Consider the following 17,298-nt stretch of genomic DNA (forward strand, 5'->3'; position numbering starts at 1 on the left):
GATGATAACCAGTTTTTAAGTATGTGTCATGACTGTACTGTGTTGCATTAACTCATTTAAGCCTCGTAACATTATTCTAAGAGAAAAGTATTATTATTATTTTCAATATACTAATAAGGAAATTGAGAACTTAAGTAATTTCCCCAAAACTACATAGTAAAACAGTAGCAGATCCAGATTTGAACCCAAGTCAGCCTGAACTTTTTAGTACAAATTCTTAATATCTAACTATGTTATAAATTTTGATAAATTAAAAGCAGAAAAAAATCAGCCCTAATGCTAGCTTGAAAAAGTAACTCATGGGTCTGGGAAGGTGGCTCAGTGGTAGAGCGCTTGCCTTGCATACATGAGGCCCTGGGTTCGATTCCTCAGCACCACATAAGCAAAAAGGAAAAAGCCGGAAGTGGTGCTGTGGCTCAAGTGGTAGAGTGCCAGCCTTGAGCTGCAGAGCTAAGGGATAGCATCCAGGCCCAGAGTTTAGGCCCCACGACCGGACCGGACCCAAAAAAAAAAAAGAAAAAAGAAAAACTAACTCATTATTCTTTCCAGTGTTCTACTGCTTTGTTTTTTTTTTTCATTTTTTTTACAATGACACACACAGTGTGTGTGTGTGTGTGTGTGTGTGTGTGTGTGTGTGTGTGTGTGTGTGTGTGTGTGTGTGTGTGTGTGTGTGTGTGTGTGTGTGTGTGTGTGTGTGTGTGTGTGTGTGTGTGTGTGTGTGTGTGTGTGTGTGTGTGTGTGTGTGTGTGTGTGTGTGTGTGTGTGTGTGTGTGTGTGTGTGTAGAGAACTATGTTAAGAAATAAGCCAGGCACCAGTAGCTCATGCCTATAATCCTAACTACTCAGGAGGCTGAGATCTGAGGATCGGTTCAAAGCCACCCTGGGCAGGAAAGTCCATGAGACTCTTATCTCCAATTAACTGAAAGTAACACTGTGGGTCAAAGTTGTAGAGCACTAGCCTTGAGCAAAAAGACTCAGAGACAATGCCCAGGGCCTGAGTTCAAGCCCTACAACTAACCAAGAAAAAAAAAAAAAAGGAAGGAAGGAAACACTGTCCATTTCTAACCATTGAGGCCCTCTTCCAATCACTTTCTCACCAAAAATGATAACATACACAATGAAACTATAGAAAAGTACCTGTATTTGTATTCCTAAAATAATACAGTTTGGCTGTATGTTTTTCTTCCATGATTTGTTTTTTCACTCTATGTTTGTGATATTCAAAGTTGATGGACACTGTGGTTCCATTGCATTGCTATATAGCATTCCGCTAACGGTTATCCTACTGATTGGCCCTTAGTGTTTTAGATTTGGGCTATTACAAAGAATATTATTCTTAAACTAATTGTCACATTGCAAAAGTTACAATTAATTGACACACTGCCAAAGTTTCTCTAGAGAATACACCTAGGAAAAGAATTGCTGTATAATGCTATGCTGTTTTCCAAAGTGATCATACCAATATCTACTTGCTATGCTGTTTTCCAAAGTGATTATACCAATTTCTAATTCCAAGAACATAAGAGTTCCTATTGCTCCACATGCTAGTCAATGCTTTGTGATGTGAAACTACTTATGGTATTTCTTCAGTCCTAAGATGCACATTTTCCTATACAGTAGCATGTCACAAAATGGGATGTCATTAGTCATCATTTAGCCAGGCACTAGACACTGGAAGCTGTCACAGCCTAGGAGTCTATCTTAAAACTTGAGAACAAATGGCAAGACAATGGACGAATATTCTTTGGAAAAAAAGTGTAGCATCAATTCTCTAAGGATAGAAAAAAAGAACAGTGCAGGGAAAATCATAGAACTCAATGACTCTAGAGTAGTTTGATAATTTTTAAAACCTGAATTTAAAATATCATTTCTGTAGAGAGAGAATGGGCAGGTGAATGAAGTCAATGTGCATATGTGAAAATGGAACCAAGTAACTTGAGGGAATGGATAAGATTGGGAGAGATGGGGAGAAGGATAGAAAGGGTGACCTCAGGGGCTGGGAAGGTGGCTCAGTGGTAGAGCGCTTGCCTTGCCTCCATGAGGCCCTGGGTTCAATTCCTCAGCACTACATAAGCAAAAAGAAAAAAACCGGAAGTGGCACTAGGGCTCAAGTGGTAGAGCGCTAGCCTTGAGCTGAAGAGCTGAGGGACACCGCCCAGACCCAGAGTTCAAGCCCCACAACTGGACCCCCCCCAAAAAAAGAAAGGGTGACCTCAATCAAGATACACTGTACTCATAAACGGTCATGTTGAACTGAAACCCCTTTGTACAACTATTTAAATATTATTTTTCAAGTTATATATGTATAAAATAATAAAATATCTGTTCTGCAATGTGCTGGTGGCTCATATCTGTAATTCTACTACTCAGAAGGTAAAGTCAGGATTACAAGGAGGATCACAATTCAAAGACAAACCAAGGACACATCTGAGTCACGTTCTCAACCAATGGTGTGTATATGTCATTCAGTCTAAGAGGGAGGCTGAGATCAGGAGGATTATGCTTCCAGGCTAGCCTCAGGAAAAACATCCTCAAGACTCCATCTCAACAGAAAATGTTGAGCATGATAACATGTGCGTATCTGCCTAGCTAAAAATATAAACCTACAAGAAGCTGACTACAAGCTAACTGCACTCTAGAAAGAAAGATGACCCTATCTCAAAAATAACCAGTACAAAAAAGCACTGTGGATATGCCTCAAGTGGCAGAGCACAGTAACAGCCTAATAAGCAGGAGCCCCTGAGTTTCAAACACCAGTACTGAAGGGGAAAATAAAATCACTTCTGATATAAAAATCTAACTTCCAAAATAACAATAATATTAATAATATGTTTCTATAGGAAAAAAGTATCTTATTTCTCCCTAAACATAAATACTTCTTTGAAAATACAGAAAAATCTTTTCATTTCATTGGTAAAAAGGATGTAATAAAGACTAAGTTAGCAGACTTACCCTAAAAATTATGATATGCTGATATTGTTGATTCTACTAAAAAGTAAATTCAAATGATAATTAAGAATAATCATATTCGGGGGCTGGGAAGTTGGCTCAGTGGTAGAGTGCTTGCCTTGCATGCCAGAGGCCCTGGGTTTGATTCCTCAGCACCACATAAGCAAAAAGAAAAAAGCCGGAAGTGGCGCTGTGGCTCAAGTGGTAGAGCGCTAGCCCTGAGCTGAAGAGCTGAGGGACAGCGCCCAGGCCCAGAGTTCAGGCCCCAGGACCGGACCCAAAAAAAAAAATAATAATAATCATACTCCTCGGTGACTTTAACATGTACCCTAAAGTGAAAGCTAATGTGCAAGAAGAATTAAAAGGGAGGTCGGGAGGCCCAATCTCAGGGGTTTCCTATTCCAACTTAACCAAGAAAATACATCTTGAAATGGAATAGAAGAATTAAAACTTAACAATTAATAAAAGTTATACTTTTAAGTAAGACTTTAGTAAACTTAAAGGATGGAAATTATAAGAAGTATTACTTAGTAGGGCTGGGAAGGTGGCTCAGTGGTAGAGCGCTTGCCTTGCATGCATGAGGCCCTGGGTTTGATTCCTCAGCACCACATAAGCAAAAAGGAAAAAGCCGGAAGTGGTGCTGTGGCTCAAGTGGTAGAGCACTAGCCTTGAGCTGAAGAGCTGAGGGACAGCGCCCAGGCCCAGAGTTCAGGCCCCACGATCGGACCCCAAAAAAAAAAAAAAAAGTATTACTTAGTGTATTATACATTAAAGATTAAATTCATCATATAAGGGATAAATAAGAAATTATAAAAAAATAGGAGAAGCAGCCATCAGACAGAGAAAAATCCTTATGTTTACAAACTTAGAAAGACATTAAAATTAGACCATCAGGGGGCTGGGAAAGTAGCTCAGTGGTAGAGTCCTTGCCTTGCATGAGGCCCTGAGTTTGATTTCTCAGCACCACATAAGCAGAAAAGGCCAGAAGTGGCGCTGTGGCTCAAGTAGTAGAGCACTAGCATTGAGCTGAAGAGCTGAGGGACCAGCACCCAGGCCAGAGTTCAGGCCCCAAGACCCGCAAAAAAAAAAAAAAAAAATAGATGATCAGCCACTGAGAGATGCAGAAGATTGTGAAAAAAAGTGACAATGACCAAGAAGCATTTTACTCATAAATTGACATATTAAATTAAAATATCTTTGTAAATTACATAAATACAAAAAAATTAAAAAGAAATCCATAGCACACACAGAGAAGGGTCCACAGCTTACCTTGTTGCGACATTCTTTCAGCAGGCCCTCTACAAACTTCCAGTTGGTTTGGGCAATGACTGATGGAGAGAGGTTAGATAGTTTGGGTTGGCGGATGGTACTGCCCATATTCCTAGCTTCCTGGATGTATTTCTGCATGAAACAGAAAAATTGAAGATCTTTTGTGTCCATTCACACAAACCATAGAAAACCAGTACTGATGGGTGCCTGAAGAGGGCATTACTACCTCACATTTTCTGGTTTGCTTCTCCCATGGCTCAGATAATACTGGGAGCAGTAAATTTAAAATAAAATTCTTGCCAGGCTCCTGTGCTCATACCTGTAATCATAGCTACTCAGGAGGCTGAAATCTGAGGAGCCTGGGAGGGAAAGTCTGAGAAACTCATATCTACAGTTAATCACAGAAAAAGCCAGAAGCGACACTGTGGCTCAAGTGGTAGAGCTAGTGCTCTACCTTGAGCAAAAGGAGTTAAAGAGAGTGCTTAGGCTCTGAGTTCAAGCCCCGTGACCCACCCCCCCAAAAAAAAAATAGCAATTCTGAGCTGGATGCCGGTAACCTATAATTTTAGCTGCTCAGTAGGCAGAGATCCAAGGGTTGCAGTTTAAAGCCAGCCCATGCAGGAAAAGTCCATGAGACTCTTATGTCCAATTAGCCACCAAAAAGCCAGAAGTGGAAATATGTTGTCAAAAGACAGAATACTAGCTTTGAGCAAGAACAGCACCCAAGCCCCAAGACTGGCATTAAAACAAAACAAAAAAGCAATTATTGTACCAAAGGGAAAAACTGAGATAATATGATTTTGCTGATATAAAGCACTCCATAAGTATAAGAGTTACCTTTGATTAAAAATACAAAGGGTAGGGGCTGGGAATATGGCTTAGTGGTAGAGTGCTTGCTTAGCACGCAAAAAGCCCTAGGTTAAATTCCTCAGTACCATGTAAGCAGAAAAAACCAGAAGTGGCACTGTGGCTCAAGTAGTAGAACACTGGCCTTCAGCACAAGAAGCTCAGGGACAGTGCCCAGGCTCTGAGTTCAAGCCCCAGGACTGGCAAAAAAAAAAAATTACACACTTACATGCACTTACACGCACACACACGCACACACACACACACACACACACACACACACACACACACACACACACACACACACACACACACACACACACACACACACACACGGCAAAAATAAAAAACAAAACCAAAAGCCATAGCTACAGCATATAGTTCATCAAATTTGAAAAGCACCACTGAGAAAATCTTTTTCTCCACCAAATTAAGCAGAATTTAATTCTTCTTCCCATATCAATGATACCTATTCTTTCTAAACTTGCTAAATTAGGGGCTGAGAGAATAAGGCTGCACACTCAAAACAACTGCATTTCCTTCTTTTCTACAATATGCTTAGATTGTTTGTTTTAACACAGACTCAAACCACTATAGAGAACTGCACATATTTTTGGGGGGGGTCCGGTCATGAGGCCTGAACTCTGGGTCTGGGCACTGTCCCTCAGCTCTTCAGCTCAAGGCTAGCCCTCTACCACTTGAGCCACAGTGCCACTTCTGGCTTTTTTCTTTTTGCTTATGTGGTGCTGAGGAATCAAACCCAGGGCCTCAGGCATGCAAGGCAAGCGCTCTACCACTGAGCCACCTTCCCAGCCCAGCATCTCAGTATTTCAGGTTCATGACCAACATTTTTACCCTGTTCTTTTCCCTTCCACCAAATGTACTCTAGCAGCACAACTCTGTCCATTCTGTTTGGCCTCCTTAGCCTGCCCCTACCTCCTAACCCATGAAGTTAGTATTCAGCTTCTATCACTTAGACTATTGTTACCTTCCTACTCATTTGCTAACTATTTCTGTAATTCACTCATCCAAAATATTCTGCCCAGACCTGCTTTACACAACATAAATCAAGTTTTTAGTCCTAGCATTCATTTGCTATACTTCAAATGCTAGTCTCTCCAAAATCCTATTATTCTCCAATCTTACATACTTGCTGACTTCTCCAAGTAGTTTTGTTGATTACTCCAAGTAGAACTGATCTCTCTCTCACCAGTAATCATGAGGACTTGTAATTCAAGTGTTTCTTCTACAGAAGTTATTTATGTTGCATTCTTAACTTTGTATTCTAAAGACAGGTACCTCCTTATTATCTTTATATTTCAAAGTGTTTACCACAGTGATTTTGACCAAAAAGATGAATTCAATAGCCACTGCTGAAAACAGTTAATATTAAGCCAGGCACCCAAAGCTCACTCCTATAACCCTATTTACTCAGGAGGCTGAGACCTGAAGATTGCAGTTCAAAGCCAGCCTGGACAGTAAAGTCTGTGAGACTCTTATTCCCAGTAAACTTTAAAAAAAAAAAAAAAAAAAAGCTGGAATTGGAGCTGTGGCTTTAGTGGTAGAGTGCTAGCTAGCCTTGTGGGGGTGGGGGGGAAGAACCTGGGGACAGTGTGCATGCCCCAAGTTCAAGACCCAGGAATGGCACCAAACCCCCCCCAAAAAAAACTGTAATATTCAAGTGAGGCAGAAAGCATACAAGAAGAGTTGTAAGATTTTTACTACATTGGCCAGGGAAGATGTAACATACTCGAGTGAGATCTCAGCTCAAAGCTAACCCAGGCAAGAAAGTCACTAAGAATATTATCTCAAATGAACCACCAAAAAAGCCAGTAGTGGAACTGTGGCTCAAGTGGTATAGTGCTAGCCTTTGGCAATTTTTTTTTTCAGTCATGGGGCTTGAACTCTGGGCCTGGTGCTGTGCCTCAGCTCTTCAATTAAAGGCTTGCACTCTACCACTTGAGCCACAGCACCACTTCCAGTTTTCTAGTGGTTAATTGGAGGTAAGAGTTTCATGGACTTTCCTGCCCAGGATTTGAACCACAATCCTCAGATCTCAGCCTCCTGAATAGCTAGAATTTAGGCATGAGCCACCAGCCTCCAGCTCTGGCAATTTTTTTTTAAAGCTCAGGGACTGGGAGGATAAGGTGGGGGACACAGAAATGGAGAGACAAGGGGTTAACAAATGAAGTAGTGGTACTCACTAGACACTATGTTGAAAATGAACTATAAGATTTGTGGATAAGGACAGGAGAGAAAAACTGGGGGGGAGAGAGAAAGGAAAGGGATGACATTAGTTCCAAAAAGAAATATACTCTCTACTGACCTGTGTAACTGTAACCCATCTGTACATAGCCTTTACAATAACAATGAAAAAATAAAAATAAAAAATAAAAGAGGGCTGGGAATGTGGCTTAATGGTAGAATGCTTGCCTAGCATGCATGAAGCCTTGGGTTCATTTCTTCAGTACCACATAAAAAGAAAAAGCTACAAATGGCGCTGTGGCTTAAGTAATAGAGTGCTAGCCTTCAGCAAAAGAAGCTCAGGGACAATGTCCAGGCCCTGAGCTCAAGCCCCAGAACTGGCAAAAATTAAAAATTAAAAATTAAAGAAAGACTGGGTGCTGGTGGTTCACACCTGTAATCCTAGCTACTCAGCAAGCTGAAGCCAGCAGAGGAAGGAAAGTCTATTAGACTCTTATCTCTAACAACCACCAGGAAACTGGAAGCAAGCTGTGGCTTAATGTGGTAGAACACTAGCCTTGAGCAGAAAAAGCTCAGGGACAGTGTTCAGGCCCTGAGGTCAAGTCCCAATACTGACCAAAAGAATAAAAGAAAGAAAAGGTCAGGTACAGTGCGTAGGCCCTGAGTTCATGCCCCAGGACTGGCACAAAAAAAATAAAAAACTAGACCTAAGCTAGGCACCAGTGGCTCACGCTTGTAATCCTAGCTACTCAGGAGACTGAGATTTGAGGATCGACGTTCAAAGCCAGCCCAGGCAGGAAAGTCCTTGAGACTCTTATCTTCAGAAAATCTGAAATGGTGCTGTGACTCAAAGGACAGCACCCAGGCCCAGAGTTTAAGACCCAGACTGACAAAAACAAACAAAAAAAAACAAACTGCACTTATTACTTATGGGGAATAGATATGGCTGACATACATGAATCGGACCAGAGGTTGAAGAACTGGTACAGAGAAGGCATATGGAGCATGATTATAGGGTCATTTCTTGTCAAAGTTATGGTTCCCCTTATTTGCAATAATTACTATATGTCTAGGATAATCTTAGCAGATGAGCAGAATAGCTCAATAGCCACATACATATGACCATATAAGATGATGCTAAGCAAAATGAACTCTAAGACATGGAAACAAGAGTTTTTCTTCGTTGTCGTTTTTTTGTTTTGTTGGTTGTGGGACCTGAACTCGGCCTAGGTGCTGTCCCTCAGCTCTTCAGCTCAAGGCTAGTGCTCTACCACTTTGAGCCTTAGTGCCACTTCCAGTTTTCTGGTGGTTTATTGGAGATAAGAGTCTCTAGGACTTTCCTGCCTGAGCTGGCTTTGAACCACGATCCTCAGATCTCAGCCTCCTGAGTAGCTAGGATTACAGGCATGAGCCACCGGTGCCCAGCTGTTGTTGTTATTAATGTACTATGTGATTTGTTTCTTTTGTGTGTTCTTCCCCCTATGGTTTATCCCTTGTAGTCACTGTATTTGATTTTGGTACCCTGGGTATTGTGTGTATGTTATCTGAATTAGGGAACAGAAGGGGAACAACAAAATGGTGAGACAAAGGACAAGGGAGGAACCAATGCAACAGTGATACTCATCATAAGACAATCTGTTGGAAATGATCTGTACAACTTGGGGTGGGGGAATGAGGGGAGGGAAAGTGGGAGAGAAATGAGGGAGGGTAACAAGTTCAACAAGAAATGTACTTATTACCTTACTTATGTAACTGTAACCCCTCTGTACATCACCTTGACAATAGAAAAATAAATTATAATTAAAAAAAGATATCTTACCTCTCTCTGGTCATTATCTAAACGCAGGTGTTCTGTGTGCTGCTTCTGCCGATCTTTCCGCCTCCACTGAGCAGGGGCATTCCTTTTTGTCCACCTGAAAATATCCAAGCAAGCAATTAAGAATATCCCAAAGCCACTAACAGGAGAAACTTGACTGTCTGAGAAACCAACAGTGGACAGCAGAGATAGTTCAGAGACCTTGAGGAAGTGCAGTTCAAAAAGCAGTGACAAGAAGCTGGGCACCAGAGGCTCATGCCTATAAATCATAGCTACTCAGGAGGCTGAAATCTGAGGGTTGTGGTTTGAAAGCCAAACAAAAAAGTCCTTGAGCCTCTAATCGCCAATTAACCACCAAAAATGTGTTAGTGGTACTGTGGATCAAATTGTAGAGCATTCGCCTAGTGCCCAAGCCCTGAGTTCAAGCACTAAAACTAGCACGGGGGAGGAGGGTGGGGAGAAGCAGTAACTAAACAAGAAATTATAGCTCCCTTGCCGGGCGCTGGTGGCTCACGCCTGTAATCCTAGCTACTCAGGAGGCTGAGATCTGAGGATCGCGGTTCAAAGCCAGCCCGGGCAGGAGAGACCGTGAGACTCCTATCTCCAATAAACCACCAGAAAACCGGAAGTGGCGCTGTAGCTCAAGTGGTAGAGTGCTCGCCTTGAGGGACAGCGCCCAGGCCCAGAGTTCAGGCCCCACGACCGGACCAAAAAAAAAACATACACATGGGGGGCTGGGAAGGTGGCTCAGTGGTAGAGTGTTTGCCTTGCATGTATGAGGCCCTGGGTTCAATTCCTAAGCACCAAATACATAGAAAAATCCAGAAGTGGTGCTGTGGCTCACATGGTAGAGTGCTGTGGGACAGCACCCAGGCCCAGAGTTCAAGCTCCACAACCAACCAAAAAAAAAAAGAACTTCACCTGGTGAATTGCCATTCATAGCCATTCATTGATAACTCACCTCCAAAAATGAAGGAGAGTAAGCCAGATAAATTTTCAGTTATTTCAACCATCACTTACTGAAGATACAATGGTAGTTAGCTGCTATTTGGGATCCAAGTACGAGATGATTTTAACCCATCTGTAGCCTGGCTTTTTGCAAGTCCTGAGCATATTGTCAACTCAAATTTTCACAGTGAAGACAGGAGCTTACAGATATTCTAAACTATTTTCTTGCTTATAAGTGAACAGTCTACAGGCTCTGGTTCTTCTCTGTATTTATTTCATAATCTGACTGTTGGCTGGGAATGTGGCTTAGTGGTACAGACTGCTTGTCCAGCATGCACGAAGCCTGGGGTGCCGATTCCTTAGTACCACATGAACAGAAAGAGCAGGAAGTAGTGCTGGGGCTCACATAGCAGAATGCTAACCTTGAGCAAAAGAAGCTCAGGGACAGTGCCCAGGCTCTGAGCTCAAGCCCCAGGACTGGCAAACACAACAAAAAAAATCTGAGGGTACGGGGGTAAGAGGTAACCAACTCCAGGTGACAACCGCAGCTTAGAATCTTAGCCAGGGATCTGCAGGGTTGACTCACTTGTTGCTGGCTGGTCCAGTGGAAAGCACATCAGACTGCAGCTTAGGGAAAAAGCCCGGTTCATACTTTCCTTGTCCAATCTTCATGTCAAGTAAATGTGGGTGAACTGCAGTATGGTCAATTTTTGCCAGACGTAGTTCAATTGCTTTCTCTAGATGAGAATTTAAAAAATCAAGTCAAACATTTTTCAAGAAGCAGCTATGCTTAAATTTCCAGCCAAGATGAAATAGAAGGGGCTGGTATTTGTCTTCTTTCTTGAAACAACAGAAAGAAGAAAAAAACAGACAATATATATTATGTGAAGCAATGAACTTCAAAACACTAGACATCTGGCATTGGAAGGAAGTAGCTCTGAGAAAAAGGAAGCAAACTAGACAACTCCTAAAAATGCCTCAGCTAACTGCTTAGAGAGTTTCTAATCTGTGGTACAGGGAGAGAAACAGAAATCGAGGGAGAGTCTGGTAGACTCCCTGAGTTAAAGAAAGCCAAGTAGGGGCTGGGGATATATCTTAGTAGTAGAGGACTTGTCTACTATGAGCATGGTCCTGGGTTCAAAAAAAGACACCCAAGTATTTTTGGCCTCAGAGAAGCCAAGGTGGTAGCATTAATAAGGAATGGTACCAGAATTGGGCACTGGTGGCTTACACCTGTAATCTTAGCTACTCAGTAGATCTGAGGATCACAGTTCCCAGCAGGAAAGTCTGTGAGACTCTTTTTTTTTTTTTTGGTCCGGTCGTGGGGCCTGAACTCTGGGCCTGGGCTCTGTCCCTCAGCTCTTCAGCTCAGGGCTAGCGCTGTACCACTTGAGCCACAGCACCACTTCTGACTTTTTTCTTTTTGCTTATGTGGTGCTGAGGAATCGAACCCAGGGCCTCAGGCATGCAAGGCAAGCACTCTACCACTGAGCTACCTTCCCAGCCCTAAGTCTGTGAGACTCTTATCTCCAATTAATCACCAGAAAAACAGAAGTGGTGCTGTGGTTCAAGTGGTAGAGTGCTAGTCTTGATCTAAAGAGCTGAGAGACAGTGCCCAAACGAGGAGGAGGAGGAGGAGGAGGAGGAGGAGGAGGAGGAGGAGGAGGAGGAGGAGGAGGAGGAGGAGGAGGAGGAGGAGGAGGAGGAGGAGGAGGAGGAGGAGGAGGGAGGAGGGAGGAGAGAGGAGGAGGAGGAGGAGGAGGAGGAGGAGGAGGGAGGAGGGAGAAGGAGGAGGAGGAGAAGGAGGAGGAGGAGGGAGGAGGGAGAAGGAGGAGGAGGAGGAGGAGGAGGAGGAGGAGGAGGAGGAGGAGGAGGAGGAGGAGGAGGAGGAGGAGGAGGAGGAGGAGGAGGAGGAGGAGGAGGCAGAAAAAAAAAGAATCCAGAAATTCAGGAACTAGCCAGGCACTGGTGACTCATGCCTGTAATCATAGCTATTCAGGAGGCTGAGATCTGAGGATCGCAATTCAAAGCCAGCCTGGGCAGGAAAATCCGTGAGACTCTTATCCCCAATTAGCCACCAGAAAACCAGAAGTGGCACTGTGGCTCAAGTGGTAAAGAGCTAGCCTTGGCCTGAAGAGCTCAGGGACTGTGCCCAAGCTAGAGGTCAAGCCCCATGACCAGAAAAAGAAAAGAAAAGAAATCCAAGAACTTTGCAGAGGGTCCATCCTGAGTATTTGCCAAGGTAACTGACCATTTCACACAAGTAAAACAACAACTAACAGCTGGAGAATCATCTCAGAAAACAAAGGAAGGGGTGACACTGACCAAGCATTGTATTCATAACTTGACTGATGGAATTGTAACTCCTTTATACAAATACATCATCATCATCATCATCATCATCATCATCATCATCATCATCATCATCATCATCATCATCATCGTAGTAATAAAACATTCAGAGCCAGGTGCCAGTGGCTAATACCTGTAATCCTAGCTACTCAGGAGGCTGAGACCTGAGAATCATGGTTTGAAGTGGTAGAGCTCTAGCCGTGAGCAAAAAGTGTTCAGGGACTGCACAAGGCCCTGAGCTCAAACCCCATGACAGACAATAAACAAACAAACATTTATTCTAACAAAACAAAAGAATCATCTGAAAAGTTTAAAGGGAACAGTACTCAATTCTTTTTTGTTTTTTTTGGTTGTGGGGCTTGAACTCAGGACTTGGGCATTATCCCTGCACTCTTCAGCTCAAGGCGAGAGCTCTACCACTTGAGCCACAGCATCATTTCCAGTTTTCTAGTGGTTAACTGGAGATAAGAGACTCACTGACTTTTCTGCCCAGGCTGGCTTGAAACATGATCCTCAGATCTCATCCTCCTGAGTAGCTAGGATTACAAGGCATGAGCCACCAGAGCCCGGCTTAGTACTCAAATTCTTTCCCAGGGCTAGGAAATTGCCAAACCAGAAAATCTCATCATCTGGGAGGCTTACAGAACTCAGAAGAATCTTTCCTCAGTAATGAAGAGTAATTAGTCAATATACTAAAAGATTCTCATTCTACCAACCAAAACTTAAAAGGAAGGTCAGAAAAAAATCAAACTATTTCCAAGTAACTTAACAATATTCCAGATAAGATCAAGAATATTTGCACGAATGCAATAAGAATATGTCCAAAATTCTAAATGTTAATTAACACTCATCACATCAAAGATGACCAGCCATGCAAAGAAGTCAGATAGCATATAACACATGATGGGAAAGGAAAAAAAAATCATTGACAGAAACCAACCCAGAACTGACACAAACAACAAAATTAGCAGACAGGAATATTAACAGTTATTATATCTGCATTTAACTATATCATAATATTTGTTTAAAATTAGCAAATACAAGTTGACATGGCAGGCTGGGTGCCAGTGGCTCATGCCTATAATCCTAGGTACTCAGGAGGCTGAGATCTGAGGATCATGGTCCAAAGCCAGCCCAGGCAGGAAAGTCTGTGAGAGTCTTATCTCCAATAAACCATTCAGAAAAATCAGAAGTGGTGCTGTAGCTCCAGTGGTAGAGTGCCAGCTTTGAGTTAAAAAGCAGAAGGACAGCTCCCAGGCCCAGAGTTCAAGGCCTATGACTACAAAAAAAAAAAAAAGTGACATGAGAAAATTTTTTAGGGTAATGGGTATGTTTATCAGTTCTTACTGTAAATGTAAGCACATGCCAACACTTGGGCTGAAGGTGTGGCTCAAGTGGTAAAGGGTTTGCTTAACGTGCAATACTGGGTCAAATCGGCACTTCGATACATAAACAATGATTACTATACGCTAATTACACCTTGACAGTTTTAGATGACTGTGATGTGGCTCAGTGGTGGGATATTTCCCTACCATGAATGAGAACCAATGTTTGATCTCTACAACAGGGAAGAATATAATTGTAAAAAATTTTAAAGATGGTAATTCTGTTATTTTCTACAGTCATATTAAAAAATCTCCATCTCTGGACTTTGCTATGAGTTCAAGGTCCAGTGTCATTTTTTGGGAAGCCTTCCTTACTTCTCCCCACCCTCATTCTCAATTAACAAAAAAAAAGTCTAACACATGCTCGCAATATTTGTGGACCTGTCTATATAGTGATGAGCCAAAGAAACCTCTTTATGTGTAAAATTATTATACAAGTGCAGTAGATTGCCAAAACATACCCTTGTAAATTGTGACATTTTTAAAAAATCTCCAATATTATGTTGTTATTATTTTCTAGTAGGATTGGTTTAAGAAGCTGAGGTATCTATTTGGAATGAGTGAGATGTCTAAACTATTCCTACAGTCTAGGGATATGAGGCTGGTGAGAGGAGCTCTGCGCTAATGGATTTGGGACATAGTTAAGGGATATGTCCATGGCAAGCATATTCATCTGGTTTCTGAGAACAAAGCAAAGAGCTATCTAAAGCATGTTGAAACACTCATTTTCCTGAAATGAGCTTTAGTTAATTCTTCATACCATATTCCAAAATCCAGATTCTAAGAGGACCATGTTACTACATATTCTGGCCATAATTGAGACCAGAGTAATTAAAATAAACATATTACAGTATTTAACATATGGCTAAGAATTAACTACCTCATTCACAATAAAAAATGTATTAAAAAAATTAACTGCCTCACTCTTAGGGCAAATAGTTAGGGAGGGACTCAAGTGATTACAGCCTCTGGCTTTACTACCTGTAGTTATAAGCAGAAAATCCCCTTACTCATGGTGTGTCAAATACAAATATTGCCATGAAAATGGTTAAAATCCTTATTTAAACCATAATTTGGGATCGTTTCTTAAACTCATAGTCCCATAGAAATCTCTTTCAAGTTGCCCAGGTCCAAACGCTGAAGCAGGGTTCAGGAATTTGAAGGTTGCTAAGTTCAAGAGATAAGAATGGTTGTATTCTACTAATCCACTGACATAGAATAGAAAACACATGAGCCTTAGTCATGAGGACTGTTTTTTTTTTTTTTGGTTTTTTTTTTTTTGGTGATACTGGGACTTAAACTCAAGGTTTCATGCTTAGTCAGCAAGCACTCCACCACCTAAACCTTCTTGCTTTAGCATGTTGTGGTGTTTTTGTTTTTTTGTTTTTTGTTTTTGCCAGTCTTGGGGCTTGAACTCAGGGCCTGGGCACTGCCCCTGAGCTTCTTTTGCTCAAGGCTAGCACATTACCACTTGAGCCACAGTGACACTTCCAGTCTTTTCTGTTTATGTGGTACTGAGGAACTGAACCCAGGGCTTCATGCATGCTAGGCAAGCACTCTACCACTAAGCCACATTCCCAGCCCTGTTGTTGATTTTTTTAAGATAAGGTCTTGAGCTTTTGCCCAGGCTTGTCTGAGACCATAATCCTTCTACCTCCACCTCCCAAGCAGCTGGAATACTAGTGTGCACCACCATATCTAAAAAGAGGACTATTACCTCTGTCTGTCTGTCTGCGAGTGTGTATGCACGCACACTGGTCCTGAGACTCAGATTCTGAGCCTGAGTGCTGTCTCTGAGCTCCTTTTTGCCCAAGATTAGCACGCTACCACTTGAACCACATCACCACTTCTGGCATTTTCTGAGTAGTTTATTGGAGATAAGAGTCTCACAGACTTTCTGGGCCAAACTGGTTTCAAATCACAATCCTTAGATCTCAGCCTCCTGAGAAACTAGGATTACAGGTGTGAGCCACCAGCAGTTAAGGATTATTATCTTAATAAAAGGATTTAAAGATAAACACAGAAACTAGAGAATGTAAGGTTGATGAAGACAAAATTTTATTCAAGCTGTCAATAGTTCTAGCTTCAAAATCTAAAAAACAAAAGCCTAATTGAGTGCTGGTGTCTCACACCTGTAATCCTAGCTACTCAGGAGGCTAAGAGCTGAGGATCAAAGTTCAAAGCTAGCCCGGGCAAGAAGTTCCAAAAGATTCTTATCTCCAATTAACCATTAAAAAGCCAGAAGTAGAGGTCAATGGCAGACCCAGGCTCTGAGTTCAAGTCCCAGGTCCAGCATAAAAAAAAAAAAGCCGGGGCTGGGAAGGTGGCTCAGTGGTACAGCGCTTGCCTTGCATGCCTCAGGCCATGGGTTCGATTCCTCAGCACCACATAAGCAAAAAGAAAAAAGCCAGAAGTGGCACTGTGGCTCAAGTGGTAGAGCGCTAGCCTTGAGCTGAAGAGCTGAGGGACAGCGCCCAGGCCCAGAGTTCAGGCCCCACGACTGGACCAAAAACAAAAAATTAAAAAAAAAAAAAAAAAAAAAAAAAGCCCGGGTCTGGGAAGGTGGCTCAGTGGTAGAGCCCTTGCCTTGCATGCATGAGGCCCTGGGTTCGATTCCTCAGCACCACATAAAGAAAAAAGCCGGAAGTAGCGCTGTGGCTCAAGTAGTAGAGCTTCGCCTTGAGCAGAAGAGCTGAAGGACAAAGCCCAGGCCCAGCCCCACAACAGACAAAAAAAAGTCTCATAATTGGCTGGTCACTGGTAACTCACACTTGTAATCCAATAGCTCAGGAGGCCGAGATCTGAGGATTGAGGTTTGAAGCCAGCCTGGGCAAGAAAGTCCACGAGACTCTCATCTCCAATTAAGCACCAAAAAAAGCTGGAAGTGAAGTTGTGACTCAAATGGTATCCTTCAGCAAAAAATCTCAAGGCCCAGGCCCTAAATTCAAGTCCCAGGACTGACACCAAAAAAATCTCAATAACCATGACTCAACATCATTACTATAAAAGTAGCATACTAAAGAGAGTTGAAAAAAAAATTGACGGCCAGGAAGGTGGCTCAGCGGTAGAGTGCTTGCCTTGCATGCCTGAGGCCCTGGGTTCAATTCCCCAGCACCACATAAGCAGAAAAAGCCAGAAGTGGCGCTTTGGCTCAAGTGGTAGAGCACTAGCCTTGAGCTGAATAGCTGAGGTACAGCGCCCAGGCCCAGAGTTCAGACCCCACAACCGACCAAAAAAAAAAAAAAAAGGAAAAAAATTTACTCTCAATTTTTCATTACACTGTTAAGCAAACAACAGCAATCACTACTTCTGTACTTCTTGCTAATTAAAAAAACAAATCCCTATTTTACCCAGTACTGCTTAGATTTCCTGCTACTTATTTCAAGAAATGTTCCCAACTGACACAATGTTAAAGGATGAAAAAAAGACTGTCAGATTTTTTCTGGTTGTAGGGCTTGAACTCTGGGCCTGGGCACTGTCCCTGCACTCTTCAGCTCAAGGTTAGTGCTCAACCACTTGAGCCAGTGT

At 42.4% G+C, this 17,298-nt stretch overlaps 1 protein-coding gene across 2 annotated transcripts in view; it reads right to left on the reverse strand.

The window, feature by feature from the left end:
• Dennd5a (DENN domain containing 5A) overlaps nucleotides 1–17,298 on the reverse strand; it is a 92,910-nt gene that overhangs the window by 20,985 nt on the left and 54,627 nt on the right. For both annotated transcript variants that reach the window (XM_070035278.1, XM_070035277.1), the window contains 3 exons: nucleotides 10,620–10,770; nucleotides 9,089–9,182; nucleotides 4,219–4,350 (listed from right to left, as the gene is read on the reverse strand). In XM_070035278.1, coding sequence (XP_069891379.1) covers nucleotides 4,219–4,350; nucleotides 9,089–9,182; nucleotides 10,620–10,770 — 377 coding nt within the window. The remainder of the gene's footprint in view (nucleotides 1–4,218; nucleotides 4,351–9,088; nucleotides 9,183–10,619; nucleotides 10,771–17,298) is intronic.

Source organism: Dipodomys merriami, unplaced genomic scaffold, assembly GCF_024711535.1.
Source record: "Dipodomys merriami isolate MVZ:Mamm:240054 unplaced genomic scaffold, mDipMer1.0.p SCAF_25, whole genome shotgun sequence".
NCBI lineage: Eukaryota > Metazoa > Chordata > Mammalia > Rodentia > Heteromyidae > Dipodomys > Dipodomys merriami.